The following is a 27,331-nucleotide window of genomic DNA, read 5'->3' as shown; positions in this document are numbered from 1 at the left end:
TCCCTAAACTGTTGAATTGCTGAATTGTTGAATTTTGGTCAGCTGTTAATCAGCTGTTCCATACAAAGTCAACTTTCAGAAATTTCAGCAATTCATCAGCCTCGGGGCTGCTGAAAATTTTGTTGAATTGCTGAAAAGCCAGAGTTGTCACCTTATTTCACTAAAAGTCATGGCAACTCTGCAACATTTTACTATCATCGGCTCGCATTATTAACTTTAAAATCAAATTAGAAGGTCTATTAGTAGTTCTTCTTACCTTGCTAAGTATTTTAGACAGTAACTAATAATAAGAAAACTAATTTTACATGTTTTAAGTTCCGTGAAACTTTTCAACAAATAACAGCTGTTTGAAAATTCAACAAGAACCATTTTGGGTCGTTCCCTTAATTGCCCAAAATATTAGGTTTACTTTTAGTAATTTTAAATTTGTTTTGTATTTATTTATTTTAAAAAACATTTTTTTTAGATTTTTGGTTTTTTTATTAGTTTGTTTGTTTGCCATCCTTTGCCATTTAAGGCAGCCCATAACAATCTAAAGTATTAAAACAACAAAATTTATATGTATTTTCAAATATACAATTTATTTAAGTTCAAGGCGGAAAAATATACAACATCTGTGTGTTTCCATGTCAGTTGTGAAATAATCAGGGAACGAAAATAACTGTTATTGTAAATTTTTCATACAAAAAAATCACGCACTTAGAAGGGTCCTAAAAATTTTTTAAATACACCACAATTTTTATTAGCCATTGTAGTTTACAAATCCGTAATGATTTTTATTTTTTGATTTTTATAAAAAAACTCAAAAAATAACTGTTATTTTTTGATTTTTATGAATAACAGTTATTCCCTTGACAATTTTGAAAAAATGAAATAATTAAAAAAAACATGATACCCGTGCTTTTTATAACTTACTAAAAATTTGTTAAAAAAGGCAACCGCGCATATTTTATACCTATATTTTTTTAAAATTTTGTTTACCCACAAAATCGCCATAAATCAAGTTTGAGTTTTATTTTTGATCACGACGAATAACTGTTATTTGTCAACTTTTATTATAAAACTCAAAAAATAACAGTTATTCTTTGAGTTTTACTTTACAAATCAGAAAATAACTGTTAAAGTGTGATTTTTAAAATAAAACTTATAACAGTTACGTTCCCTGGAAATAATAATATGGAATACAGTTTCATATTTTTCCCTATTACAAGTTGTTCAAAATCGCGGTGCTTACTTGCACATTTGCAGTCTGCCTTACTAATTCCATCCATATCTTTGTTTTTTCCTCAAGCTCCTCCTTTAGTTTTTTTGCACGAGTTGGATCTGTTTCATTTTTTAATTCCTTTCCCATCTCGACAATTTCCAGGCGCATCAGTGAGAGCATCATTTCGAGAGCTGCAGAACTCATATTTGTCCGTTTTATGAATATTGCTGGTTTGCTGTCGGGACTCTATTTCTTTTTGAACTGAATTACTGGCTGTAATTGTTCCCGATTTTTATAGGCGCGCCTTTGTCTGTCTTTCGGTGCAACCACTTCATGATCGCCAAAATATTCCAATAAGCTTACCAAATTCCTACTAGAAATTCAAGGGATATACTGATTTTTATACAGACTTAAACTGATGCCTTTTTTACTGCTATTACCGCCCGGCCACACTGTCAATTCAAAATTATTAATTAAAAATTCTTAGTGGAGTCGTAATACTATTGACTGATAACATGCATACATAACATGCATACATACATATGTATTTGATATTTACGATAAGAAAGCTCAGTAAGCACGCCGTATAATAAACACATGGTGAGCTTTACAATAAGTAGTTTCATAACTGCATATTACTTCTAAAAATTCATTATTAAAAAATCTTTGCATTTAGACTTGGTATTCCAGTAAACATTTTTATTTCTGCCAATATGCTAAAATGAATGTACATTTCAGAACAACCAATTATTGTGACTTCCGGCTGCTATTTGAGTTGACTTCATATCTTTGTTTTTTCCACTTCAAGCTCCAATTTTTTTACATCCAAATCCATTTTCTTAATTTCCAGCTCCATTTGCTTTATCTTAACCATGCCTTCAATTTCCAATTTTTTCAAACGTATCTGATGTTCATGATCATTTCTCTGAAGATCCCTCCTCAGTTCGTTGTCAATTTTTTTTATATAATACTCGCTTGCTAATTCCGGCTTAATATAGCTGCTGGAATAGAAGTTTTCCATTATTTTATTGGTGGTTTTCTGCCGGTGCTGGACTCTATTTCTTTGTGAACTAAATTACTGGGTGTATTATTCCCAGTTCTTATAGGCGCACCTTTATCTGCATTTTGGTGCAACCACTTCTTGATCGCCAAAATATTCCAATAAGCCTACGAAATGCATACTGGAAATTCCAAGGATATTCTGATTTCTATAAAGACTTAAAAGGCTGCCTTTCTCACTGCTTTCACCGCCCGGTCACACTGCACAAAATCGACATCGTGGTTATCCATAGCTTAAGCCCTGTAAAATTAAGACTTTGTTTTATTTTGATAACTATTTAAGAAAAATAAAAACCTTTAATTTAGCGGATCTCCTTTTAATGTCTTTCCAGGCGGGGCTCGATCGTACTTATGTGTGTTAAATTAACACTGTTAATATATGTACATATGTATATATTACGCTATACATTATTTGTGGAAATACCAATCATTTTAAAGATTTTAAAACGTTTTGAATCTTTTTTGATCTGGTCCCACTTCGCGCTACTGTTTATTTTTAAAATTTAAAATATTTGTAAACAAGTTTTATCGGGGTTAATACAAGAAAATAAATAGTATCTATGTTTATTTTTTTCTATTATTCGCACTTGACATTAAAATTTTGGTCGAAGTATCTTCATTTTTTAATGAAATGAATGAAAATAAATGCAAACAATTCGGATGATCTAACTGTTTTTTATCTACGGTTTTTATTGCAGTGTGCCTGTCGGTTTATTGTGTAAATATGTATTTTAATAACAATGCAGCAATATTTATTAACAATTCATCAGAAAGTCATGAAATTTATCACTGGCGAGGTGCTAGTATACCACCCTTTTGTGAGTCACCCCTTGAGTTTTTTGTGATTCATTGCAGACAGTGAATCCGAGGAGTACCCAACAAAGTAACGCATGTTTGCAAATTGTGAAAGATGTAATATTATTGCAAATTGCAAATAAATTAGTAAGCTTTTATTAAAAAATTTGAGCTATATACAATGCACATACATACATATACTAATTACGGCTTGGTATAGTCCATATTGAAATAGAAGTTTTCCATTCTTTTACTGCTCATATTGCTGGTTTGCTACTCTATTTCTTTGTGAATTAATTTATTTGTCTTGATCGCCACCGTTATTGATTAGTTTTAATTTTTTTTTCTTTTTTAATGGTTTGTCCGCTTGCCAAAGTCGTACAGGTCTGATCTTCCCAAATCCATGTTGGTTTTAAAAATGTTAATTTCTAACAATCTTTAATATTAAAACAACAACATTTATAGGTATTTTCAAATATACAATTTGTTTAAGTGTAAGGCAGGAAAATATACAACACCTGTGTGTTTCCATATACATAAGTTGTAAATTAATTTAATTTTATTAACAATTTTACATTCCGTATTTGTAGTATAATAACTTGGAATACAGTTCGATATTTCTTCCTGACTACCAGTTGTTTATTATCGCTTGGGATGCATTTATATTCGCCTGCTGTCTCATTAATCCAATCCATATCTTTGTTTTTTCCTCAAGCTCCTCCTTTAGTTTTTTGGCACGAGCTGGATCCGTTTCATTTTTAAGTTCCTTCTCCATCTCGACAATTTCCAGGCGAAGCGCTTCGATGGCTGGAGAACTCATAATGCTGGTTTGCTGTCGGGAACTGAATTACTGACTGTAATTGTTCCTCATTTGTCTTTTGGTGCAACCACTTCATGATCGCCAAAATATTCCAATAAGCTTACCAAATTCCTACTAGAAATTCAAGGGATATACTGATTTTTACACAGACTTAAACTTATGCCTTTTTTACTGGTATTACCGCCCGGCCACACTATCAATTCGGGGAATACCCCAGAATATGCAAAATTATTAATTCTTAGTGGAGTCGTAACATGCATACATACATATGTATATGATGTTTACGATAAGAAAGCTCAGTAAGCACGCCGTGGTGAGCTTTATAACTGCATATTACTTCTAATAATTCATTATTAAAAAATTTTTGCTTTTAGGCTTGGTATTTCAGTAAAAATTTTTATTTCTGCCAATATGCTAAAATGAATGTACATTTCAGAACAACCAATTATTGTGACTTCCGGCTGCTATTTGAGTTGACTTCCAATCTTTGTTTTTTCCACTTCAAGCTCCAAATTTTTTTAGATCCAAATCAATTTTCTTAATTTCCAGTTCCATTTGCTTTATTTTTAACATGCCTTCAATTTCCAATTCTTTCAAACGTATCTGATGGTTTTGATCATTAAACTTAAGATCCCTCCTCAGTTCGTTGTCAATTTTTTTTATATAATACTCGCTTGTTAATTCCGGCTTGGTATGGGCCATATTGGAATAGAAGTCTAACATTTCTTTGTTGCTCATATTGCTGGTTTTCTGCCGGTGCTGGACTCTATTTCTTTGTAAACTAAATTGCTGGGTGTACTATTCCCAGTTTTTATAGGCGTCTGTATTTTGGTGCAACCACTTCTTGATCGCCAAAATATTCCATTAAGCTCACGAAGTGCATACTGGAAATTCAAAGGATATACTAATTTCTTTCTCACAGCTTTCTCTGCTTTCTCCGCCCGGCCACACTGCACAAAATCAGCTGTTGCTGGAAATATTATTTATTGCACTGCCTGGCGCTCCACAGATGGTAAACATCCTGGACAACCGCATCCCATCGCACCCATGGCCACTCTGAACGAAACGCTCCGTAGCCACTGGCCCATCGCCCTGTTCGGCCTGCTCCTCTTCGCGGCCGGGAGCACGGTGCTCTACTGGAACGAGGGACGCGCCGTCCACAACATGATGGCCCTGGACGAGGCGCACGCCGACATCTACTCGGTGCGCTTCACGGAGGAGGAGCAGGAGGTGGGTCTCGAGGGCAGGATCGTCCACCTGTCCGGCCCCATCCTGGTGGGCGAACCGCTCACCGAACCGGACTACAACATCCAGCTGCTGGCGGTGAAGCTGCGGCGCCGCGTCCAAATGTACCAGTGGGTCGAGGAGACCGTGTAAGTGTTCCACAGGGTAGCTAAGTCACCTTGGTTTAGGGACTTTTTTCTTATTCTAGTCGGAATGTTTGGATATAGTCATTTGCTCATTGGTGGGCGGTTCACATTTTGTACTACTTTAATTTGTAACTAAAAATATTTCACTGCCAAATATTCGTATATCATAAAATATTAATTATTACCCCAGGGTAATATCTTGGTTTAGGGACTTTTTTCTTATTCTAGTCGGAATGTTTGGATATAGTCATTTGCTCATTGGTGGGCGGTTCACATTTGTGCATACATACTATATGAACATTTTATTAATTTGCATTATTTATTATTTGTATTAAAATTTTCAAGAAACATTAAGACCATTGTCATACATATTTCTAGATTTTTCTTATGTCTATTGTACATTATATTTACAGCCCTTTAAAATTATTTATTATACTGTAAACAATATTCCTGCTTTACTTGCCATTTAATTTGTAATTAAAAATATTTCACCGCAAATATTCGTATTAAAAATTTATATTTCCTAAATTATTTAAAAAACATAAGCATATTCAATGTATTTCGTGTATTTCTAATGTCTTAAAAAGATGGTATTCTTATAGAAATTTTCCAAAAAATAATTCTTATGCAAATCTTTTCAATATAGAGAATAATTTGTATTTCATATATTTCTAATGTCTTAAAAAGATGTGATTCTTATAGAAATCTTTTCCAAAGTATAAAAAGTAATTCTTATAGAAATCTTTTCAATATGGAGAATAATTTTGGCTTTTTGTACAAATACTTTTTCAGATTTCTTAGTGCCTTGAATAAGGTATGCCGAAAACAAAAATAGAAACTTTAAATATATTTCTTGACTCATTTAAAACAAAACAGTAGAAGATGTTTAGCCGTTGGAAAATATATTATTATTTTTAAATAAATATGTAATATTTAATACTAAATGTATATTAAGGATTTGAAATTGTCCATAACCCTTTAGAAAAACCACCGACATATTTAAAATTGTAATTTATTTCATAAAATTGTTTTATTTTCAGCGAGCACAATTTGGGAAAGTATATTATTTTGTTTTAATAAATTAAAAAGACAGGGCTTGAAATTTTTAATAATGTAATGTATTGTTAATAACCCTTTAGAATAACCACCGGCGTATTTAAAATTTTAATTTGTTTCATTAAATTGTTTAATTTTGCAGGGAGCACAACTACGGCGAGAGCGTTGGATCGACGCAATCGGACTCCCGCACCTACTACTACACGCGGGAATGGCGGGACAAGATCGTGGACTCGCGGAACTTCTACAACCGCCACGGGCACACGAATCCCAGCCACTTTCCCATCGAGAGCCACGTCCAGGTGGCGGATGCCGTCTACATTGGCCGCTACGAACTGGGCGCGGAGGTGAAGGACAAGTTCGCCGGCTACCAGGAGCTCACCTCGGACATTCGGCCGGAGGATAGCAGCGTGAAGCTGCATCTGGGCATCTACTATCACACGAATGATGTATTTAATCCGGAAGTGGGCGATCTGAGGCTGCTCTTCAGCTTTGCAGGAATGGAGGGCGAGGTGTTCAGCGTGGTGGGCAGGTTGTCGGGCAACAAACTGGTTCCCTATATAACATCCCGTGGCGTGGCCGTTCTGCTCGTCTATCCGGGTAGCCTGAGTGTCCAGGAGGTGTTCCGGCTAGAGGCAAGGGCCCAGGTTTTGCACACCTGGTGGTGGCGCTTCGTCGGCTGGCTGCTCATCTTCTTCGGCGTCACCTGCAACACCAAAATTCTGCGCCTCTTGTGTAAGGTTATTCCTAGTCTTTGGTTTAGTTCGGTTCTTAATTGTTTTCTTTTCCTCTTTTAGTTGTTCGGGTTCCACTGCTGGTGGCTTTGGCTCCGGATCCCCAGTTCCCGGTGACGGGCAACCTGCTCATCGCCTTCTCTTTGGCCCTCACAATTGCAGCCGTGGCCTGGATCCTGCATCGTCCTGTGATCGGCGCCTGCCTCCTTCTGGCCGGCGCCTCGCCCTACGTGTGGTTCACCCGCAACCTGGTCGACTACCAGCGAATGGACTGATCCTACTTACAGGTTTATTTATTGTTGATTCTTGTTTGCCATTTACCCCCTTTCGGCCAATAAAAACTTAATAACACTTAGTCACTATAAACTTAAACTTAGAACTCCCTGCCAGGTGCTCCTCCTCCTGCGCCTGCTCCCGATACATTCGGCTTGGATTCGCTGGAGGTGTGCACACTGGGACTCTGGGATTTATCCTGCTCCTCGTGCCCATTCGGCGGCTCCTCGTAGCGAACGTAGGGCTCGAAGCTGTTGTTGATCTGCACGGAACCGCGATGCAGATTGTTGGACTCGGCCTCGAAAAGGATCTCGTTGATGAAGCGCTCGGCCAGGAGTCGCTGCTCGCGCGGCAATCTCTTGAGTTTGTGCGTCCAGGTGCGGGCAATGGACTCCTCCTCGGGATAGGTGCCCGCCAGATATTCGCAGGCAATGTTGAGCAGCTCGTCGGTGTTGTGTGTAGGTCCTGGACCGCCTGCAGATCCTCCTCCTCCTCCTGGACAGGGCGGCGTTTGTCTGGCTCGCTTGGTGGTCACATAGTCCACATGGTTAGCTCCCGCCGTCGCTGGGGGAGGTGGAGGAGGAGGACCAAAGGATTTGTGAAACATCTCCGAGATATTGGGGGTCTGCCCTCCCGCCCGCGGAGCAGAATAATGCAGGGCAGCGCCTGATCCCTCGAGAAACGCACTCGTGCAATTGCTGCCCTCGCTGAAGGCGAAATTGGGTTCGTTCTTGAAGGCGGGATTGACGGCCAGGAACTTCTCGGAGTTGCGCAGAAAGTCCAGCTCCTGGAAGGTCCAGCAGCGGGGACTATGAAGACTGCCCGAACGCATGGCGCTCTCGACCACCTTGAGTTCCTTGCGGTAATTCGTGCGCAGAGTGTTGATCTTCTTCTTCACATCCTCCACGGTGGCGTCGCGCTTCAGGTAGTGATAGATGGGCACCAGGCGGAGGTAGGCCTCCGCCCGCTTCTCCCGATTCGTGTAGTCGCGCAGCGAGGTGTCCCACAAAACGGGCAGATCCCTGTAGGTTTGGATGAAGGCGCGCAGGTAGTGGCGGTTCTCCTCCGCCCCCGACATCACCTTCAATCCGTGGGGCGGCGTTTGGGGGAGCATCTTGGAATCTTAGTTTATCCGAATCTGAATCCGAATCCTGCAAATCCTGTATCCAAATCCTATTGACGAACTGTCAATGCGGGCGAACGCTTGTTGTTGTTGTAATTGCCCGTTTGACAGATTGTTTGCCATATTGACGTAATGCCTGCGCGTGTGTGTGGGTGAATGTGACGATACAGCAACAAGTGCGGGCGTTGGCAACGCCAGTCGCTGTTATCGATAGTTGGCTAGTGGTATTTATTTAGGTTTATGGCGCGGGTTTTTAAAATGATTGGGGGATTCCCTAAACTGTTAAATTGCTGAATTGTTGAAAATTCAACAAAAAATTTCAGCAATTAAGGGAACGACCCAAAATGGTTCCTGTTGAATTTTCAAACAGCTGCTATTTGTTGAAAAATTTCACGGAACTTAAAGCATGTAAAATTTGATTTATTATTGCTAGTTTCTGTCTAAAAGTGTTACCAAGGTAAAAAGAATTACAAATATGCTTTCTAAGTTGATTTTAAAATAAATAATGCGTACTGGTGATACTAAAATGTTACAGAGTTGCCACGACTTTAAAAAAAAAAAAGGTGACAACTCTGGCTTTTCAGCAATTCAACAAAATTTTCAACAGCCCCGAGTCTGTCGAATTGCTGAAATTTCAGAAAGTTGACTTTGTATGGAACAGCTGATTAACAGCTGACCAAAATTCAACAATTCAGCAATTCAACAGTTTAGGGAAATTTAACATAACATAAGATACAACGTTTTCTTACATTGGCAGAGCAGCGGCAGAGGACTAACAGTTCTGCCAATGTAAGAAAACGTTGTATCTTAACATTGCTGTTAGAAAACCATGAAATCTAACATTTAGGAGCGCCAAATTGGTGGAAGGGGGAAACTGGTTTAAGGAAACGGGCGCCCTCTATGGAAACATTTGTGAGCTGACAATTGCTAAGCGGAACGAAATACAATTGTTGTGTTTTGAATGCGATAGCAGGTTGGAGCTATTGCCCCTAGTTTTTATGTTTCTATCACAAATGTTGCACTTGGCAGATCCATTTTCACTTGCCGGCGCTCATCTTTCCCATTTCTATTTATTATTATTATTATAATTATTATTATTTATGAACAAAATATCACGATAAAAATATTTATTTTTTCGCACAAAATATCGATATATATATTCGATATATTGATATTTTGATATATTTTCGAGTGAAACATCGATGTTTTACAAAAATTATTATTATTTGGTTTTTAAATAAATCAGTAGAATAATATAGCCCAACTGAAAAACTTATATAGTTCATTTAAAAACAAAATAAACAAAGGCTTTATTCGGCAAAAAAATTAAACAAAATCGAACAACAATATTTAAGTGATCAGCATATTAACATTATAGTATTATAGGATAGTATTATGAAAAGCTTAATACACCGCCGCTTCCATCCTACACCACCAGTTGAAACCAGTAAACTTAAATTAAAAACACATTTTCCGCCCTTTTCTTTAAAATTGGTAATGTTACAAAAACATCGATGTGTCTAAAAAATTGTAGAACATCGATGCATCGATGTTTCCATCGATGTTTCTCCACCTCTAGAAAAGAAAAACGAACCGGACGTGCTTGGCCGTTGAGTTTTGATTTGTAATTCCGACGCGCAGCCGTTGACGCGTGCCCTTTGAGTGCAAATTCGCTTAGTTTATCGTTTTGTTAGTACATTTGTTTAAACAGGTACGCTGAATCGCTAGACGAGGAAGAAGAAGACAGCAAGGCGACGCTGCCTGTGCGCGTGTATGTGTGTGAGTGAGGATTTCTGCCATTGCGCGCCGCTTTTTAACTGAGTTATTTGAAAAGCAGAAAAAAAGAAAACAACTTAAAGATGCTCGATAAATGCAGGAGAACAGCGACCAGTTAATGAAAATAAGTAAACGAATCGAGTACAAACGAATTATTTGTCTCCTTGTGCGTTCGTTTTGTGTTTGAGTGTGTTGGTGTCGCTTTTTGTGTTCCACGAATTAATCCCGCCTCAAATAAAGAAGATCCATCGAAATGGAGACCATTGAAGAGCAATCGAAATGCGGTGAGTACTGAAAGGTGGGCGGGGAGGCAGCCCGGGGGCGTGGCAGGTCGAAATACCCCGCGAATATTTCATTTTTCAATGTCGCCCAAAAGGGGTGGCGCGGGGTGAAACCACAGTCGGGGCCAAAAGATCCTCATAAAAAATGTCGCTGGCAGCAACAAAATTTCGACTATAAGTACATGTTTTATATGTATGGTGTGCGTGTGACTAAAAAAGCTACGGCAACGCGTCGCTGATTTTTTAATCTTATTTTCGGAATTTATTTCGGTGTAGACAATATTTATCGCACAAATGTCAGCTTCTCTGCCTCTATCTCTCTTCCCTTCCCCTCTCTCTCCCTCTCTCTGTCGGCACTGTACCAAGAATCACAACAACAACAACACAAGAGGCGCCCTAACTGTAGTGAGAGTAAAAATAAGGATCGGTAACAACAACAAAAAGTGAGCAGTTCCTGTTATCAGTGATGCCAGCTTAGCCTTTTTTAGCTAAGGAAATGAACCTAGTTACTTGGAAGTTATTTGCCATCATTATAAGTATTCAAAATTTGATAATTTGTTTATGAAAAATCATTTTTATTACCTTTAAATTGTACAAAATATAAGTTCCATAAAACAACATTCCAAATATTTATAGATGACGAATTGAACTAAGTGGTTGTGATTGCCCTTCTGTCATAGAATTAAAAAAAAACTAATCATCTAAAAGGTTATCAGGTTATCAGCTGAATTTGGGCTGAATTCTTACTATTTATATTTTTTTTTTTTTATATTTTTCCCTTAAAACCTTTCAGTTCCCGGTTACCAGTAACAGATAATTCCATACCTGATATAAAGGTTAATGCCTTAAAAAAACGTGTCAATATGTTGTCTGGTAGGAATTTTTCCGTCGAGCGGCATATAAACAAATAAAATTGAATTAAATGTATTTTGTATCTGAATTCGATGCGCAAATATCAATTAAAAGTTTATAATTTGGTTGGCTAGGTCTATATTCGGGAAAACAACTTGGAATCAATTCGCCTTTGATGTTGTTTAGCTTTAAAACAAACCTTTCCCGCTGATAATTTTATACCCTTCTGCCTGCTCTGATATTTCCCTCAGGTAAGAAGATCTTATCCCGCTCTTCCTGCTCTCTCCTTCTTCTTCCCCTTGTGCAGTATCCTTCCACCTTTTTTTCGTTTCTGTTTTTACCGGGTGATTTACCTACCCCGCTGGTCGCTTACCTCGTATTCCATTTACACATGTTGACAGGCCGCACATGCCTATATAAACTATGACTATATAGTCTGTAGCCCGTGTTTTCCGTCCCTCAATGCTAATGGCATTTTACATTGCCCCGCAGACCTTCGGATCTGGTCTTTTTCTACGTCAAGGCTTCCGCGGGATACGTAATTTTATTACAAGATTTTTCTTTGATGACTGTCTGTGCTGTTTGACAAAATCTGCTACACAGCGGGAAATAATTTCATTGCTATTTGCTATAATTCTTTTTTCGTTTCATTTATTTCATAACATAATTAAATAATATTTTTAATAATATGGAATTTTTTTGTAGGTTTTAAGATTTTATTAAAAAGCAATACAGTCCAAACAATACAAAAAAATGTAAAACTAATTTTTTACCACGATTACCATTATAATAGATGTATTTTTAAGCATATTTTTTTCCCGTGTAAAGAGGCTGACCACCCAAAAACCCACAGCCCTCTTTCGATGGCTTTTCATTTCTCAGATGCCACTCAATTAGTTTTTCATCATGTCTCTGGCAGGCAGCCAGCGAGGAAAAGCAGAAAAGAAATAACAACAGCGGATTTTGCTCAGGCAGAAAGGAAGGAAATTCCCGAATAGCGCAAAATGGTGGTCGCCACCTGTGAGTTTCTGCACTTTTCCCACACTCGGAAATTTTGCTTACCATCCATCCCATATTTTACCTTCTTCTCAAAACGGAGCCACCACCTGTGGCTATGCAAAATGCGATTTTTCAGGGGTTCCCTGAGACCGTCCTGCATTTAGTTATGTTTTAGAGTCCGATCCTCGAGGATCCTCGGGCAAAATGTTGCACTTACCGCTTGTTCAGTTCAACTTTGGAAGCCACTTGGGCAAAAAGAGCAGCAAAGTGGTCACGGTTCAGCGACAATCCGCCTCGTATTTCACATATGCCGCCGCCGAGGAAGTCAAGCAGTCGAAGCTCCGACAGGCTGCCCTGTGTCAGGTGTACGAGGATTTTACAGGTATTTAGGGAGTCCCAGATAAGCCCTTCAGGTACTCAATTCAAGGGTTGAATATTCGCAAAAGCAAAAATAATAATATTTCTACAGCGAGAGGGAAACTTAAGTAGGGTATGGACTTTCGTGAATCATCCAGACATTGAAAAACACTAGAAAAAGGTGCAAGAACAGGGAAATTAAGACGAATTCGAAAATCTAATATATCAGTTTCAGTGGAAAACATTAAATGTCGTGTTTATTTAATTGCTATCACAGCAATTCGCGGAAGAAATTAGTCTTTAACATAATAATAACCATCTTTAACATACTTTGAAAGAATGATTAATACAATTATATATAATAGATCAAACCTGTAAAAAGAATTATCAGAATTAAAAACATTTTATAGCAGAAAATGTCATTCAAGTTGAGTAAATAAATCAAACAGGGAACTTCATTATGTTAGATGATGTGAACATTTTCTTAGGGCTATAAAAAATGCTATAAATTCTTTATTCCCGTGATGCACATTCCCTATCAAAGCCTTTATTAGATTTCACATTCCTGAGGTGTTCCTACCTTATAAATATTTTGTTAGTCCATAAATCCCAGCGATTTCCATTAGGTAAATTGCATTGTTTATCGCTTGTTTTGGGAATGCATATCTGGAATATCTATCTGAAAATTCCGGAACGTCAGAGAGAGAGAATACGACACGAACCGCAGTTCTTCTTCTGCAGTTTCCTGGACTTTGTTCAATTGCACAAGTGGCGAATGTCTCGCCAGATACTACAGATACAGATACGGATACAAGTGCTGGTGTACAGATATATAGATATAGATGCAATTGGCATCGGTTACAGCTGCACAATTCTGGATAAAATTAATGCAACAAAGCCGCCCGCCGTCTGCGGCCTTCTTCCATGTGTTGTGTCCATGTCGATTGGGGGTAAATGATTTGCACTTGAAAACACAAATTTTCTAGCCCTAGTATTTTGCGTTCTTTTCATTTCGCATACTCTACTTTCCTTGTGTGTCAAAAACTAAGTATGGGAACGAAGCGAAGGTCGCTCTTTGCGGCGACTAAGGAATCGGCACAATTAAAATTGATGTCAACAGCTCGCATTTTGGCTGCTTAATGATCGACAGCGCATTGCTGGGGATTTTGCTGAATATCCTCCATTTCTACATCTCTACATCCTCAAGGGGTTCTATTTTCGTTAGTCGCTCTGCTCTGTTTCTTCGCCTTTCTTTGTTTTATTTTGCACAATTTTCCCTCGATCTCTTCGCCTGTCTCGAACACTCAATTGCATAAACAAACAAATCCACAAAATAGCCATAAATCAAACAAAATCTTTTTTCCAGTCCCCTGTAAACAAAAGAGAGTTGGAGGTGTATGGGTTCTGGCGTTGACGGTTTTAGCACAGGTTAATTTAATATTTTTTCAAAATTAAGATCATTTTGATATGAATAAAGACATTAACAATAATGGTAAAATAAAATAATAAATTAGGTATTTAAAAACAGTATTTTTATAACTTATGAAATGATAAAATAGCAAGTTGATATGCTTGAATCATAAATTTGACATTAGTCATATCGGATTTTTATTGAAATGACTCTATTTCATATTCATGTCATAAAGTTCATTAGTTAATAAAATAAATAAATTACTTTGGGTCATCAGTTACTGAAATAATTATTATTTAAGCTTATAATGTTGGTTATATATTTTAAGGTATTCCAGAAAATTCCTGATTCGACCCAAACCAACGACCTGCTTTTATTTAGTTGATTCATGTCTGACATGCACTTAACACCATACCATATACCATTGAATATTTCTGAGTTTTGAGAGCACAATGCGCACACAATGCATGTTTCTGATTTTCTAATGTTTTTTTTCCATTTGTTTCGCCCACCAGAGATGTCCATTACAACGCTGCCCACTCGAATCTGCCTGGTGGGCGCTGTTGGCCAGGATGCGGACACGCTGCAGGCAGCCGAATCCTTTGGCCTGCCCATTGTCACATCGGACACGGGTCTGGACATCATCGGGGAGTCGGACTGGCGGACCTTCTACGTGCTCGACGACTTCGAGGGTGCCAGCTTCGAGGCGATACACAAGCAGAAGGAATGGTGAGTACTAGTCACCGCCACTAATAATAACTCGGTGAAACCAGAAGAGCAAGAAGGCTGCTTAATTTAGACAAAACGGGTGGGCTGGGCACAAATCTGTCACATGTGGCCAGCTGTCCGCCCCCCTTCCTCTATTTTCAACCCACTTTTTGGCTGTGAGAAGCCCAGTCGAGAGCCATTATCATCGCAGCCATCATCATGCCATGCTGAGCCGCAGCAAATTGAGTTTGAAATCGAGACACACGCACGGGGATACTTCCCCCTCTCCAATTTCCCCCCTGAACGATCCATTCGTTAGCCAGCAATTCTTAGATTGACAGCGCCAGCCATGCGCCATATATATCTTCGTCTTCCTTCCGATTCTATACCCTTTCCTCAGACTGTCAGCTGTACTTAAATGTTTAGAAAAGAAATAAACACTTTATAGATACAGGGTATAGCCCGACAGAACATTTCAATTTGTCTGTGCTTACAAATCTGTAAATTAAATGCATTTCTAGAAAATTTAATTACATTACATTCAATTATACCCATTCATAACTCGGCTTTAATGTTACCAATAAAGAAAATCTATAGAATAATAATATTCTTTAACGGTAAACAAATATTCAAAAGATTTTTCTTTGTCTATAGTTATGTTTAAATGCATTTTCAAGGAAGAAACCCAAAAGATTACACCTGTTGTATGTAAACAGAATTTTGGTGCGTGTAAAAATGATAAAATTAGCAAGAAAAACCTACAATGAAATCCATATTTTACCTCTAGTGTAAATTACTTAATAGTAAACAAAACTGATCATGATAAATGTAAATGTGTTTAAAGGTTTAAAAATCAAGGTTTAATCCATTTAATATTTGTGGATGCATATGGATCAAAATTATAAAAAATCACTAGGAATAGAACTAATATTACCTCTTAAAGGGCATATACGACTTCGACTCGTCGCAAAAAGCTCGCAATAATTTTTCGCCTGCTACAAATTGTTGTCAAATTTGAAACTTGCGCAAATGTTTGCTCTTCTGCTCTATATGTGTTCGGTCCGGTTCTGTTTGGTTCGCTTCTTGATTTTTTGCACGCTTGATTAATTTGCCTGCTGCGTAGTAATAGCCTCAAATAACATACACGCTTTTGATTCCGCCCCCAAAACACTTTTCCATTTTGTTGACTTTTTTAGGGGACCAACCTCTGCCCTGTCTCATTAGTGAGTAACCATAATTTTGCCATACTTCGGTTAGCATTTATTTACGAGCTTTTTTTGGAGGTCACCAAATGCGTTTAAGTTGTTATGAATTAGAGGGGTCGGTGGGCGTTTGCCTTTCCGTTTCATGTTTTCCCAACACGCTTTGCTTGTAAGGAAAAATGCCAAAAAGAAGCTTCTTCACTCCCCATTAAGAATTATTATTTATTTCATAGATTTTCATTCATGTTTTGGTTCGTTTTGTTATTGCAATTTGTATTTGTTTTTCACCACTTTTTTCTGCTTGCTAAATGAGCGAAAAATAAAACAAAGCTGAGGTGCGTATAAGTTGTTTTTCCTCTGAGCTAATTATATTTCATGTTTCACATTTTTTTATTGTAGTTTTCCATCTATAAATTTAATTGATATTCGCCTATAGAAAAACATAAACTGGAATTAAATTAGGTATTTGTTTATCACTTGGGAAAACTACGTAAAAAGTTTGTCTGCAGTGTCAGTTGTTTATTTTTTAAATAAATATGCACTTTCCGAGTTTGTTTTTGTCAACTGATATGAATAAATCGTGACTGTTTATTACAGGTGTATTTAATGTGATCTTTAAAATTTATATAATCTCTGTTTTGACCAAGTTGTTTGTTAGTTTAATGCACCAAATAAAAGTGCGAACGGGATCATCCTGTTTTTGAATTTAATGACAAGTAAATCTCCTTGATCTTCAAATCTTAAAACATCATTATTATATAAACAATCTTAAAAAAAGATATAAAGACAGTTTGTTGATAGAAATGCTTTTAGAGCAGTTTTCACTCAAATTTAATTTTCCTTTGATTTCCTTTTTAAAAATGTTATACAACTTACAGTTTTAATTAGTGGACAAATGCTACCTTTTATTGCACAAAAGCAGTTCTGATTAAAAGTACGCAGAACCCAATGGAAAACCGATGAAATTTTAATGAGATATTCTGAGAAATCCCAGATAAGTGGAAAGAATGACCGAAGGCACTTTAACGGCCACTTAACCTCGACCAAAATGATGCCACAAAGATCTTGTTAATCGTTGTTCCCAGCATGGCATATAGAATCTGAATCATAGGATGATCCATTCGCATAATGGGGGAAGTCTCCGAGCATTTCATTGCCTATTTTGGGGACGTAGCGAACTGAGAATGAAAATAGACTTAAAAATATAAACAAATAAAACGCTGGCATGACAATTTCAAATAGTATTTCTTCTACAGAAATCGAAAATGAATCGTTTTTGTTTTTTTGCATGAATTTCTTGGGGACATCTCTTGGGAAGCTAAAATCTGTGGTGCCATTGGCCAAGTTTCCTCTGAATCAAATGGAGGAGGTGGCATTGCAGCAATCTCTTGGCGCCAAGAATCTATAGGAATTCGTGTATATTCAAATCGAGCGATGTCAAAGTGTTGAAAGAAGCGTTTTGGGACAAAACGGAAATTCTTTGCCATAAAAAAGTTTAACAAATAGCAAAAAAAGATCAGAATTTATACGTTTTTATTGAGGCATTTATATGATGTGTGCTCTGCTGTGCTTACATATATTTAAATATTTATTATATTTCTGCGGACGAGTAGATAATTTATTTAAGTTTTGATATGGCGAATTAATTGAGGCAGAACGAGAAAAGAGTCCGCGAACGACATGTCATTGACTGTTCTATAGTTTTGACCCTCGCAAAGTTCGAGTGCCCCGTGTTCAGTCAAAGATCGGCGCACTTTACAAAAGAATCGCCAGTTCCTAGAGATGGCAGATCATCCATCCATTGTCGAGGCCGAAACCCCCAGATCCCCCGATCCACTCCAATCCGATCGCACTCATATATAAATTGTTGTCGAGCACGCGCTGCGCATTTTTATGCTTTGACTAAGCAGCCGTATTTTCCTGGGTTTTCCTTGGATCCCGAAGAGAAATATTTAATTGTTCCTTGGAATTTCATTTCTTTTCTCGCGGCTGCTTAAATATTTGTTTGGCTCAACTCTCTTTGCATTTCACCTGTCTCCGTTTGAATTTGTTTGAATTTGTTTACTGTCACCTCTCTTGGTGTAGGTTTTTTTTACACAGAAAAAAAAATTGCTTTGAAAAATATTTATTTTTGTGTCTATTTCTAACATATAACGGGAATATTAGACTAGTTACATATATTTATACAGCAAGGATATATATAAAACATTGAACATATTAAAATGTAAATAAATTAAAGTAATAAATAAAAGACATTTTTTTTATTTTAAATTAATTTTTGACAAAAATAGTAGCAAGTTGTACGTCCAACATTTTAAAGAAGAAAATTTTACAAGGCTTTATAAAGGACATTTTAAATTTGATTGAAAAAATATAACAATTAAAAAACAAAATCAAATATTATTTTAAATTAATTTTTTAAAAACATATTGTAGACTTTTTAATCCTTACAAATCGTTTTATTTAAAAACTTTGCAAAGAAACAGTTTTTCTCTGTAAATCGCACATTCTCCAACTAAGAGAGAGGTTTGCACTTCTTATAGGAATATATCACGCCTGTATAGCATTTGCCACTTATGTGCCACATTAAGTGATGAGGAGAGAACAAGCTGAAAAGTGGGGAAAATCTAGGAAGAGAGGAGAAGGAACCGAGAGGGTGGACCGGACCGCCTGGCATGTCAGGCATTTTCTATTTCCATTTTCCATTCGCTCGCTGCCGCCTCATCGTTTATTCAATAATTTTCCCAAGCAACGAGGCTGGCAGTTGTGTTTGTTTAGTTGCCCGGATAGAATCATAAACTCTTGTCGCTCGGCTCCTCCGGCTATATGTCTCAACTTATTCATATTCTGGTGCTCTGAATCAGACAAAATCGTTCCATTTGCCCGCGACAAATATTTGAGCATATGGAAACCTTCCTTTGTTGGTAAGGTCAACTGAACCTAACAGCCAGAATTGTGGGTGAAATGTGTGAATGCAAATGTAAAGTGATATGATAGTAGATATAATAAGAAAGAAGAAGTGAAAGTGACAGCAGGAAGTCAACCTGAGAAATGTCTAAGAAAGTGAAAGATCTAGTGAAAATGGAACCAGGGGAGAAAACTACAAAAGGAAGTTGGAAACTGTGAGTGAGAACCAAAGCTAAACGATGAAAATAGATTATAATAAATGTAAATTAAGAAAACCAATTCAGTAAATGGTCTTAGCTTATAAATCTCTGGAATTCGCAAAAAAATATAAAAATAAAACCACATAAAATCCATTCAATGCTAAGAATAGAATGCTTTATTCCCTAATTTTAAATGGCCATTCAAAAATACAAGTCTTTAGCAAAGCTGAGTATTATCCATGCATATCTCCCCCTAGAGATTCCATTCCAAAGAATCATTCATAAATTTTCTCCCAAAATCAAAAGCATTACTCAATGCATGCACCGCGAATTGTTTTCGAATCCCCGGCCATAATTATAATTGCGCCTTGATGAGCCACATAAATAAATGTACACACATTTTAAGTATCATAAATACGTCCCCCTACGCCCACAAAGTGCATCATTCGAAATGTGGCAAACAATGCTCGACATGTCAGGCTGCGTCAGCTTCCGCTCGATTGATTTGTTTATAAGAACTTCCGGCTTTTGCCAGTTGGGTTGAGGAATGGGTTGAGGATGGGCTATCCCAACAGCTGTCGATGTCCGGTAGGGTAAACAAAAGAGCCCTTAGTCTGATTCGAATTCGGTTCTTCAGTCAAAGTTCAGTATCATTTGTGTCCGGAATGCAAACGGGCAAGGAAGATAGCGTTACCGATACCCAACCGTTTCGAATTGAATTATGGCCACTGCAAGTGCAACTACCAAGGTCAATTGGGACATAAAAGCCAGATTGCCTTGCATAACTCAAAAGTGTGCCACATAAATATTTAATTGCCGCTCCCTTTATATCACTTGCAGTATTCTGGGACCGCCGGCTTTGAAGTACGCGGCCGAGATGAAACAGACACTGGGCCAGAATTCGCGGCCCATTTACAATTACGCGATGCGCGGCGTGGTCACTTGCTTCACGGGCATACGCAAAAAGGATGAGCTGGTGAGTGGCTGGAAATGAGTCTCCTCCTCGGTCTAAAACTAACTTTTAAATAAATCTATTTCACAGACCAAGCTGGTTAATCTCATTCATTCAATGGGCGGCTGCATCAAGAAGGATCTGAACACAAAGACCACGCATTTAATTTGCAACCACAGTGGCGGCGAAAAGTACCAGTGAGTTCTATGATCAAATTAAAACCTAAACAACCTATTCTAATATTTTAAAATATTTTATAGGTACGCCAAAACCTTCCGGTTGACCGTGGTTCGTCCTGCTTGGGTGTTTGCCGCCTGGTCGGATCGAAATTCCCTGGAGTTCGACGCCACGCAGGAGATCTTCACCAAGACGCATCGCCTGAAGGCCTTCGAGGGCCAGAAGATTTGCTTTTTTGGCTTCCCAGCGGAGGAGCATCAGCACATGGTGGACGTACTTTTAGAGAACGGAGGCGTTTGCGCCGAACTCGAGGATCCGGAGTGCTCACATGTCGTGAGTCTACCATTTTTGATACTTAATCCTAAGATGCAAGCTTTTTGGGTAGTTTGGAGTTTGTAGTTTGCATGCTTGACTTATATTTTCTGTACAAGCTTTTTTGCTGTTTTAAACGGCTCATTATTTTTACCCACCAAACCTAATCCGTGTGTCTTCCAGGTGATGCCCAATACGGGCGCAGTATTTACAAGCACTAGCACTAGCACAGATACTAACCCAAGCACCCTAACAAACAACCCACCCGAATCCCAAAACTCAGGCATTAGTGCATCGCATGCGGAGGAGAAAGAGCAACGGCAGGCTGAGGATCTTGAGCCGGCTGCAATCAAAAGGGAGGAACTGTCCCAAACGGAAACGGACAATGGAGTGGCATTGGATCTTGATCAAAAGGAGAATCAGGCCTTTGACGACGAGGATGATATACATTTTGACGAACGCCTCTTTGTGGAGGCGGCGGATATAAGAAACCCAGGAGATGATCAGTTGCCTGAATCAGATGAAGAGGACTTTGAGGAAGAACAGAAACCCAAAGAGGAGCAACCTTTAAAAGAAGAGCAAGCCGAGGAGGATGTCCAAGCCAGCACGCCAAAGACGAGTAAAATAAGGACTAGTTTAAAAGCTGCCACGCCTCTAAGTTCACCCGAAATGGATGGTATTGTCTTGGATTTCGAGAGCACCACCCAGAATATTTCGCCCATATTAAAAGCTATTGACGAGTGCGACCTGGAGACGGATGATCTGCCCGCTTCGGAGAATGATTTGAAGCGCAAGAGGGATAGCTTCGACAATGTGTCCCTGATGTCGGTGGATTCCTTTGCGTTGCCAGCGAGCACAAAGAAACCCAAGCTCATACGCACGGGATCTATTTCTAGGACCCTGCGGCGGTCCGTAAGCTTTGTGGCCGAACCACTAATGAAGACTTTAAGACCACGCAGGAGCTCAGTAGCAGACGCCTCCAGTTTCATCGGCAGCGAGGCAGCTGATAACTCGATTTGCTCACTGGCCTCCTCCATAAATCTTACCCTCAATGAATCCATCAGAAAGCCAGTCAAGGAGAAACTGCGCAGCTTTTGCGGCAGGATAACAAGAAGCAGCAGTCGTAGAACGGACAGAGGTCTCGATGGCACTCCGGAATGCTCCACCCAACTGGATAGTGGCTTCAAGACACCCAAAGCCCCCAAGCTCAGATCCACGGCCACGCCGAAAACAGCCAAGCGTCTCTTTGGCCCCGTCTCCGGTGTTGTTTCCGCTCTGACCCTAACTAACCCATCCACACCCATTCTCAATCCCCTCCCTAATCCCAATCCCACTGCCTCCCTGGATGCCAATGATTCCGCCACCCACACGTTTGCTTTCTGTGCTGCTGCCGTCACGCCTGCTAAGCCACCACCATCATCATCATCGTCATCTCCCATACTATCGACTCCGATCGCTGTACATAGCTCGGTGCTAGTAATTAAGTCTCCCGAAGAGTCGACAACGAGGCGTTACAGCCCCGCCCACATAGAAGAGCCCATGCCAATGGTACTTTTGAAATTCATAAGTGTTTTCTGTAAAGGATCGTCATTTTTAAAGGAGACTTTTCGAAACGGCAAAGATTTTGAAGAGGAAAAAAATATTATAATTGGTTTAAAACCTATAAACCATTTGATTTTGCATTCTAGATATTATTATCGTAATATTAGGGTACCAATGTTTCCCAAAAACGAATCATTCAATTTATTCATGATCTAACATTTTACTATACTATTTTTAACCAATTTTCAGCTTTAGTATTGAGAATTTCATCTGTGTTTTATATTTCAAAGCCATATATTTTAAAGTTCTATGAGAAATATCTAAAATACTTGTTTCGCCTTTCTTCCATGTTTTTATTGCGTTCAATAAATTCTGTTCGAGCATTTTTAACATTATTTCAGTTGCTGTACCACGCGATTTTCCCCAATACCCCGCCATCCATCATCCAGCCTCCTTCCATCCCGAATCCCAAATGTTTTGTTAATTGTTATTTAATGGTCATGCCGTAGCTTAAGTCACAACTCATATAACATCTAATTTGGTGCGGTGTCTGGAATTTCTTCTGTAAATAACTTTGGTTTCCTATGGTCTATTCACTATACTTTTCTGGCCAGCGCACAAAATAAAAAAAACAACCAAACACAGCAGCACAATAAATATTGGAATAACATTTATTCGCAACACACAAAACACACACACCCCTCACACACACCGGTTATAGACTTTCGTTCAGCTTGAATAAATGTTAAAAATGCCGACTAGAAAAAAACGTAGATAAATAAATTGAAACAAATGAGAAATGGAGAGAAGAATAGAATCGAGCAAACCTTTACTCGTCTAGCACGAGCGATTCCTTCGCATTTTGGTGAATTATTATTATTATTTTCTTGATGGATTAACAAATATTTACACAAATGTTACCCGTTCTCGGGGCAAAAGAATTTGCATTAATGTTCCGTAGCTTCACACTCTTGCCTCGTTTCGTTCGCCAAGATCTTTGCCGTTTCAAAGTGCTGCCAAAAATGTGCACTAAAAATGTTTTGTTTGGCCTTTTTGCATTTGATGAATGTGTTCAAAATTTATTGTGCTTGCTGCTGCTGTGCCGAGCTATATCTTTATCTATATACCATCTATATAGACGCTTGATTGACTACGTTTCGTATAATCTAAATTAGGCAGCAAACAAAACATTTTTTTCTGCGATCTAGCACACATTCCGCATCTCTTTTTGAAATACTAAACTAAACGTCTTGTCTTCTTGCCATTCAGGTGGTTGACGAGCACTCGACTGTGACGAAGCCGGAGCCCAAGAATAATCACACGCACATCCTGAAATCAGACTGGTTCTGGTATACCATACAGAATGGCTATGCCAACGAGATGGACTATCTGTTTGGCGACGTAAGTGGATTACTCATACTCTACATGCTGAAATTAACAATTGATTACCTTCTGAATATTTTAGTATTTGGACAGCATCACGAATACACCGAATACAGATCGTCGGGATTCGTTACCCATTAGCTTTAACAAGCGGAAACGCAAGCGTTTCTCGCAACGCATCATCCTGGAGGGCACGCCCTTGGGCTCTGGAAAGCGACGCTCCTCCGTCTCGGATGCCGGTCAACTGTCCGTTTCGAATAGCTTCTTCGACTGCACCACCAGTCCGGATAAACTGGAGTCAGATAAGTTGCTGCATGCCGAGCCGGAGGCGAGTGATGCCACGCCAGCCAAGAAATCGATGCGTTTCAACCACTTTATGGACTTCTATACCACAGAGTCCAACTATGTGGGCATATTGGATACCATACTGAATGTAGGTTGAATAAAATCTTTTTCATTGTATCCTATTAATTTATTTGCTCTCCTTTTGCAGCTCTTCAAAAATAAACTGGAGGAGTTGGCCGAGACCAATGATCCGCTGCTTAACAAGTCCGAGATCAAGACCATCTTCGGCAACTTTCTGCCCATCCACGAGGTTCACCAGAGCATGCTGGAGCATCTGCGCAAGCTGCATGCCAACTGGCGGGAGGATTGCCTCATTGGCGACATTATCATCCAACACCGCGACGAGCTGATCAAAGCCTATCCGCCGTACGTGAATTTCTTCGAGCAAATGAAGGAGCAACTGCAGTACTGCGATCGGGAATATCCCCGTTTCCACGCCTTCCTCAAGATCAATCAGACGAAACCGGAGTGCGGCCGTCAGGGGCTGCAGGATCTGATGATACGGCCGGTACAGCGGTTGCCCAGCATCAGTCTGCTGTTGAATGACATCCTGAAGCACACGAGCGGCGGCAATGCGGATCACGGACGATTGGAGGAGGCACTGAAGGCCATTAAGCAGGTGACGCTGCACATCAACGAGGACAAGCGGCGGACCGAATCGCGCATGGCCATCTTCGATATATTCAACGATATCGACGGTTGTCCGGCGCATTTGGTGAGCTCCAATCGCAGTTTTATCTTGAAATGCGAGGTAAACGAGCTCTCCGACTCCCTGAGTGGTCGTGGTGATAGCTTGGTCCTGTACCTCTTCTCTGATTCCATCGAGCTGTGCAAGCGACGTTCAAAGGGTTTCAATACCGCCAAATCACCGAGCACCGCCAAGACGCATAAGCATCTCAAGCTGATATCGCTGAATACGATACGGCTGGTGATCGACATCTCGGACAGTCCGCGGGCCTTTGGTTTACTTCTGCGTGGCGATAAGGAGAAGCTCTATACGTTTACGATCAGCGACGAGGAGACAGACAAGTCGGTGTATGTGAAGAAGTTGTGCAACCAGATCGCAGCTCATACTTGCCGAACAGATGCGGTAAATAGAAGACTATATGGACTTAGAACCTGGAATTTATGTTTATATTCTTGTCTTGCAGGACAAACTCTTGATTTGTCGTACCTCCCAGGAACTGGAGGTGGACATAAGCGATGTAAATGTCAGCACGCTGAGCAAGGCCTTCAAACTGGCGGCCAAGACGCGACTTAAGGTGGGTTTTTTGAAGTGAATATGAGAATAGCAACTTTTAGAATACAAATATTTATCATCTTCTTAGGTGGGTCGTGCCTTCTCCTTCAACAAGACGCCCAATAAGCTGAAACGGGCCGTTTCCACCATGATGACTTCGCCTTTCGGCAGCACAAACTCCCTGACGCCCGCCTCTCAATTGGCCCAGATGCGTTTGGCCAGCTGCACGAATATAAACGTGTGTAAAAGTAGAGAATCGAAATGAGCAACCACTAATGTTTAACCATATATATTTTAGGAGGTGGATGATGAGGACTGCGCCAGCATGCGAAGCAGTTCGCCGTCAACGCAGTCCGAGATGCTAGTGGTGCCGCCACTCTCGGTGCAACCCACGCGGAAAAACAAGGCCGTTGTGGGCCGCATTTAGAGCTGAAGATGATGATGATGACTCCGCAGTCAATTTGTGTATTCCATTTTGCAGTGCTATTCCTTGGGCATGGGTGGCCCATGTTCGAGTGCTGATGCAACCTTCGAATTCGTAATCTCACAAAACAACCAGAAACATAAAATCACGCGTCCAATATTGTCTAGATTTTAAAATGTATCGTTAAGTTGCACCTGTCGATGTGAAGCTCGCGAATGTTGAAGCGTTCGCCCGAGCTATCGATTGACCATGATTAACTTGTATATAGTTCTCCATATTTGTACTCTCCCGTGCCCGAATAATTGTGTCGCGTCGCTAAATGTAACCAACTACTCATTGCAGTGACTAGGGATCGCATTCACGCACGCACCGAACGATCGATTCGAATGGGTTTCGGTTTCGGTCGGATGATCGCCACACCGCAACAAGCTGTGAATGTTTACTGAGTAAATTTTTTAAAAACCCTATCTTACTATATTGATTAAAGCTCAACGATTTTGCTTGAGTAGGCAATTACGGCCCTAAGTCGTAAGGCATTCAAAGCATGATGATGTTTAAGTTAATATATGAACAATGATTAAAGAAAAATATTTTAAAAGCAATGCCATTTTTATTCTCTATAGTTTAAAGCAAGAAAGTAGGCAACAAACCAACTTCAACCCCAAAAGATGCCAATATTAGGCGTAAGAAATTTCGTTCTTTAATTTAGTTTCTCAAACAATTTTGTTTAGGCATTTCCAAGTAATCGTTCATAAACACTAAGCCAATCTCATTTTCCACACATACGAATCTGGTGTATAAAAATAAAAATATAATAACGAAGAGGACCTCATGACTCCTTTTAGAGAGTGTAAACCGATTTGACGCCCGAATTGATTTTGCACATTGCATCGGAATGAAGTTGATATTGCAGATTATGGGATTGCAGATGCAGGAGCATCTTCAGCTTCTGGCCAATCTCGAGAATGGCCATTTCGTTGTTGCCATTGGCGGTCCAAACGGCTGCAATGGAGAGTTGTTACTTAATATAAAAGAGATTTGTAGAACTTACAGATCTTGTTGCTCTTGGCGCGTATGTTGATGACAGCGCCGCAGATTTCATCGGAATAGTCGAAGGTTTGGCCCACCATCATCAGGAGAATATCCAGCCAAATGCGATCCAGTTCCACCTTGGCGCTTTTGCCCACTGTAACCAGCCAGCGACCTCCTTTAATGTTCGCCTCATCCTCCCACATGGGTCTTAAAAATAGAGAAAGGATTATTATTGGTATATGTTATAATAGATAATCTCCCCATACTTTATGCACTTCTTGAACATGGAGTAGTCGCATCCAATCTTCAGCTCCGATGGGGTCTTGATGGTATAGTACAAGCTCCAGAAGGTCTCCACACTGTCGATCTGGGTGATCTCGTTCAACATGTCCTTCCAGTGCTTGGTGCGATCGTTCTCCAAGTACCACAAAGTCCACACATGCTCCAGAGGATGCTTGTACTCCACTTGGTATAGCTCCTCATCGATAAGCTCCTGATTCTTGCTCTCCTGTGGAAGACCTTCCTGATTTGGATTCTCTAGCTGTTGATGCTGATCCTGCTGCTGCTCCTTGAAATCAAAACTATGCACTTGTGCACTGGCCATGATGTTGGTTATGGTTTTGTTTCGCTACAAACAGATTACTTTAATTTATATGTTGACCTCAACGGCTGTGGTCTCAACGAATTTAGTTGCGATTCGAGTGGGAATTGCTTACGGATAACCAAAAATACTTTAGCACATTTTTCTAAGACCTAAACGAAACGTATCGAAAAGAAGAATATTAAACAATGACACC

The 27,331-nt window shown here is 39.4% G+C and overlaps 4 protein-coding genes and 2 long non-coding RNA genes across 10 annotated transcripts; 2 read left to right on the top strand and 4 right to left on the bottom strand.

Annotated features, from left to right (window-relative positions):
• Positions 1-1,875: 1,875 nt before the first annotated feature.
• Positions 1,876-2,971, bottom strand: LOC138913023 (uncharacterized). 2 transcript variants are annotated; one of them, XR_011418590.1, is made up of 2 exons: positions 2,559-2,971; positions 1,876-2,504 (listed from the first exon to the last, which is right to left on the bottom strand). It is a non-coding gene; the product is annotated as an uncharacterized lncRNA (long non-coding RNA). The 2 variants fall into 2 exon arrangements; XR_011418591.1 differs by having other exon boundaries at positions 1,876-2,496.
• A 1,289-nt stretch (positions 2,972-4,260) lies between these two features.
• On the bottom strand, positions 4,261-4,807 carry LOC138913024 (uncharacterized). Its single transcript, XR_011418592.1, has 2 exons — positions 4,553-4,807; positions 4,261-4,481 (listed from the first exon to the last, which is right to left on the bottom strand). It is a non-coding gene; the product is annotated as an uncharacterized lncRNA (long non-coding RNA).
• Positions 4,808-4,814: 7 nt separating this feature from the next.
• Tmem43 (Transmembrane protein 43) lies at positions 4,815-7,313 on the top strand. Its single transcript, XM_017144435.3, has 3 exons — positions 4,815-5,251; positions 6,447-7,039; positions 7,102-7,313. Exons 1-3 carry the CDS (start codon positions 4,926-4,928, stop codon positions 7,311-7,313), a joined length of 1,131 nt encoding a protein of 376 aa, XP_016999924.2. The 5' UTR covers positions 4,815-4,925.
• Positions 7,314-7,341: 28 nt separating this feature from the next.
• Positions 7,342-8,619, bottom strand: LOC108059259 (uncharacterized). The gene has a single exon (XM_017144436.3). It carries the CDS (start codon positions 8,423-8,425, stop codon positions 7,412-7,414), a length of 1,014 nt encoding a protein of 337 aa, XP_016999925.2. The 5' UTR covers positions 8,426-8,619; the 3' UTR covers positions 7,342-7,411.
• Positions 8,620-10,018: 1,399 nt separating this feature from the next.
• Positions 10,019-26,104, top strand: pbl (epithelial cell transforming 2 pebble). 4 transcript variants are annotated; one of them, XM_070215184.1, is made up of 12 exons: positions 10,019-10,494; positions 14,626-14,839; positions 19,968-20,103; positions 20,170-20,276; positions 20,340-20,589; positions 20,752-22,116; positions 23,380-23,511; positions 23,576-23,926; positions 23,987-24,928; positions 24,990-25,100; positions 25,167-25,316; positions 25,377-26,104. In XM_070215184.1, exons 1-12 carry the CDS (start codon positions 10,464-10,466, stop codon positions 25,503-25,505), a joined length of 3,918 nt encoding a protein of 1,305 aa, XP_070071285.1. In that variant the 5' UTR covers positions 10,019-10,463; the 3' UTR covers positions 25,506-26,104. The 4 variants fall into 4 exon arrangements, with proteins under 4 accessions (XP_070071285.1, XP_016999838.3, XP_016999837.2 ...); XM_017144349.3 differs by lacking the exon at positions 20,752-22,116; XM_017144348.3 differs by lacking the exons at positions 10,019-10,494; positions 14,626-14,839 and adding an exon at positions 18,710-19,142.
• A 75-nt stretch (positions 26,105-26,179) lies between these two features.
• eIF4E5 (eukaryotic translation initiation factor 4E5) lies at positions 26,180-27,316 on the bottom strand. Its single transcript, XM_017144352.3, has 3 exons — positions 26,801-27,316; positions 26,554-26,741; positions 26,180-26,504 (listed from the first exon to the last, which is right to left on the bottom strand). Exons 1-3 carry the CDS (start codon positions 27,136-27,138, stop codon positions 26,344-26,346), a joined length of 687 nt encoding a protein of 228 aa, XP_016999841.3. The 5' UTR covers positions 27,139-27,316; the 3' UTR covers positions 26,180-26,343.
• Between the last annotated feature and the right edge of the window lie 15 nt (positions 27,317-27,331).

This window comes from Drosophila takahashii, chromosome 3L (genome assembly GCF_030179915.1).
Source record: "Drosophila takahashii strain IR98-3 E-12201 chromosome 3L, DtakHiC1v2, whole genome shotgun sequence".
Classification (NCBI taxonomy): Eukaryota; Metazoa; Arthropoda; class Insecta; order Diptera; family Drosophilidae; genus Drosophila; species Drosophila takahashii.
This window is presented reverse-complemented; position numbering and strand designations above follow the sequence as displayed.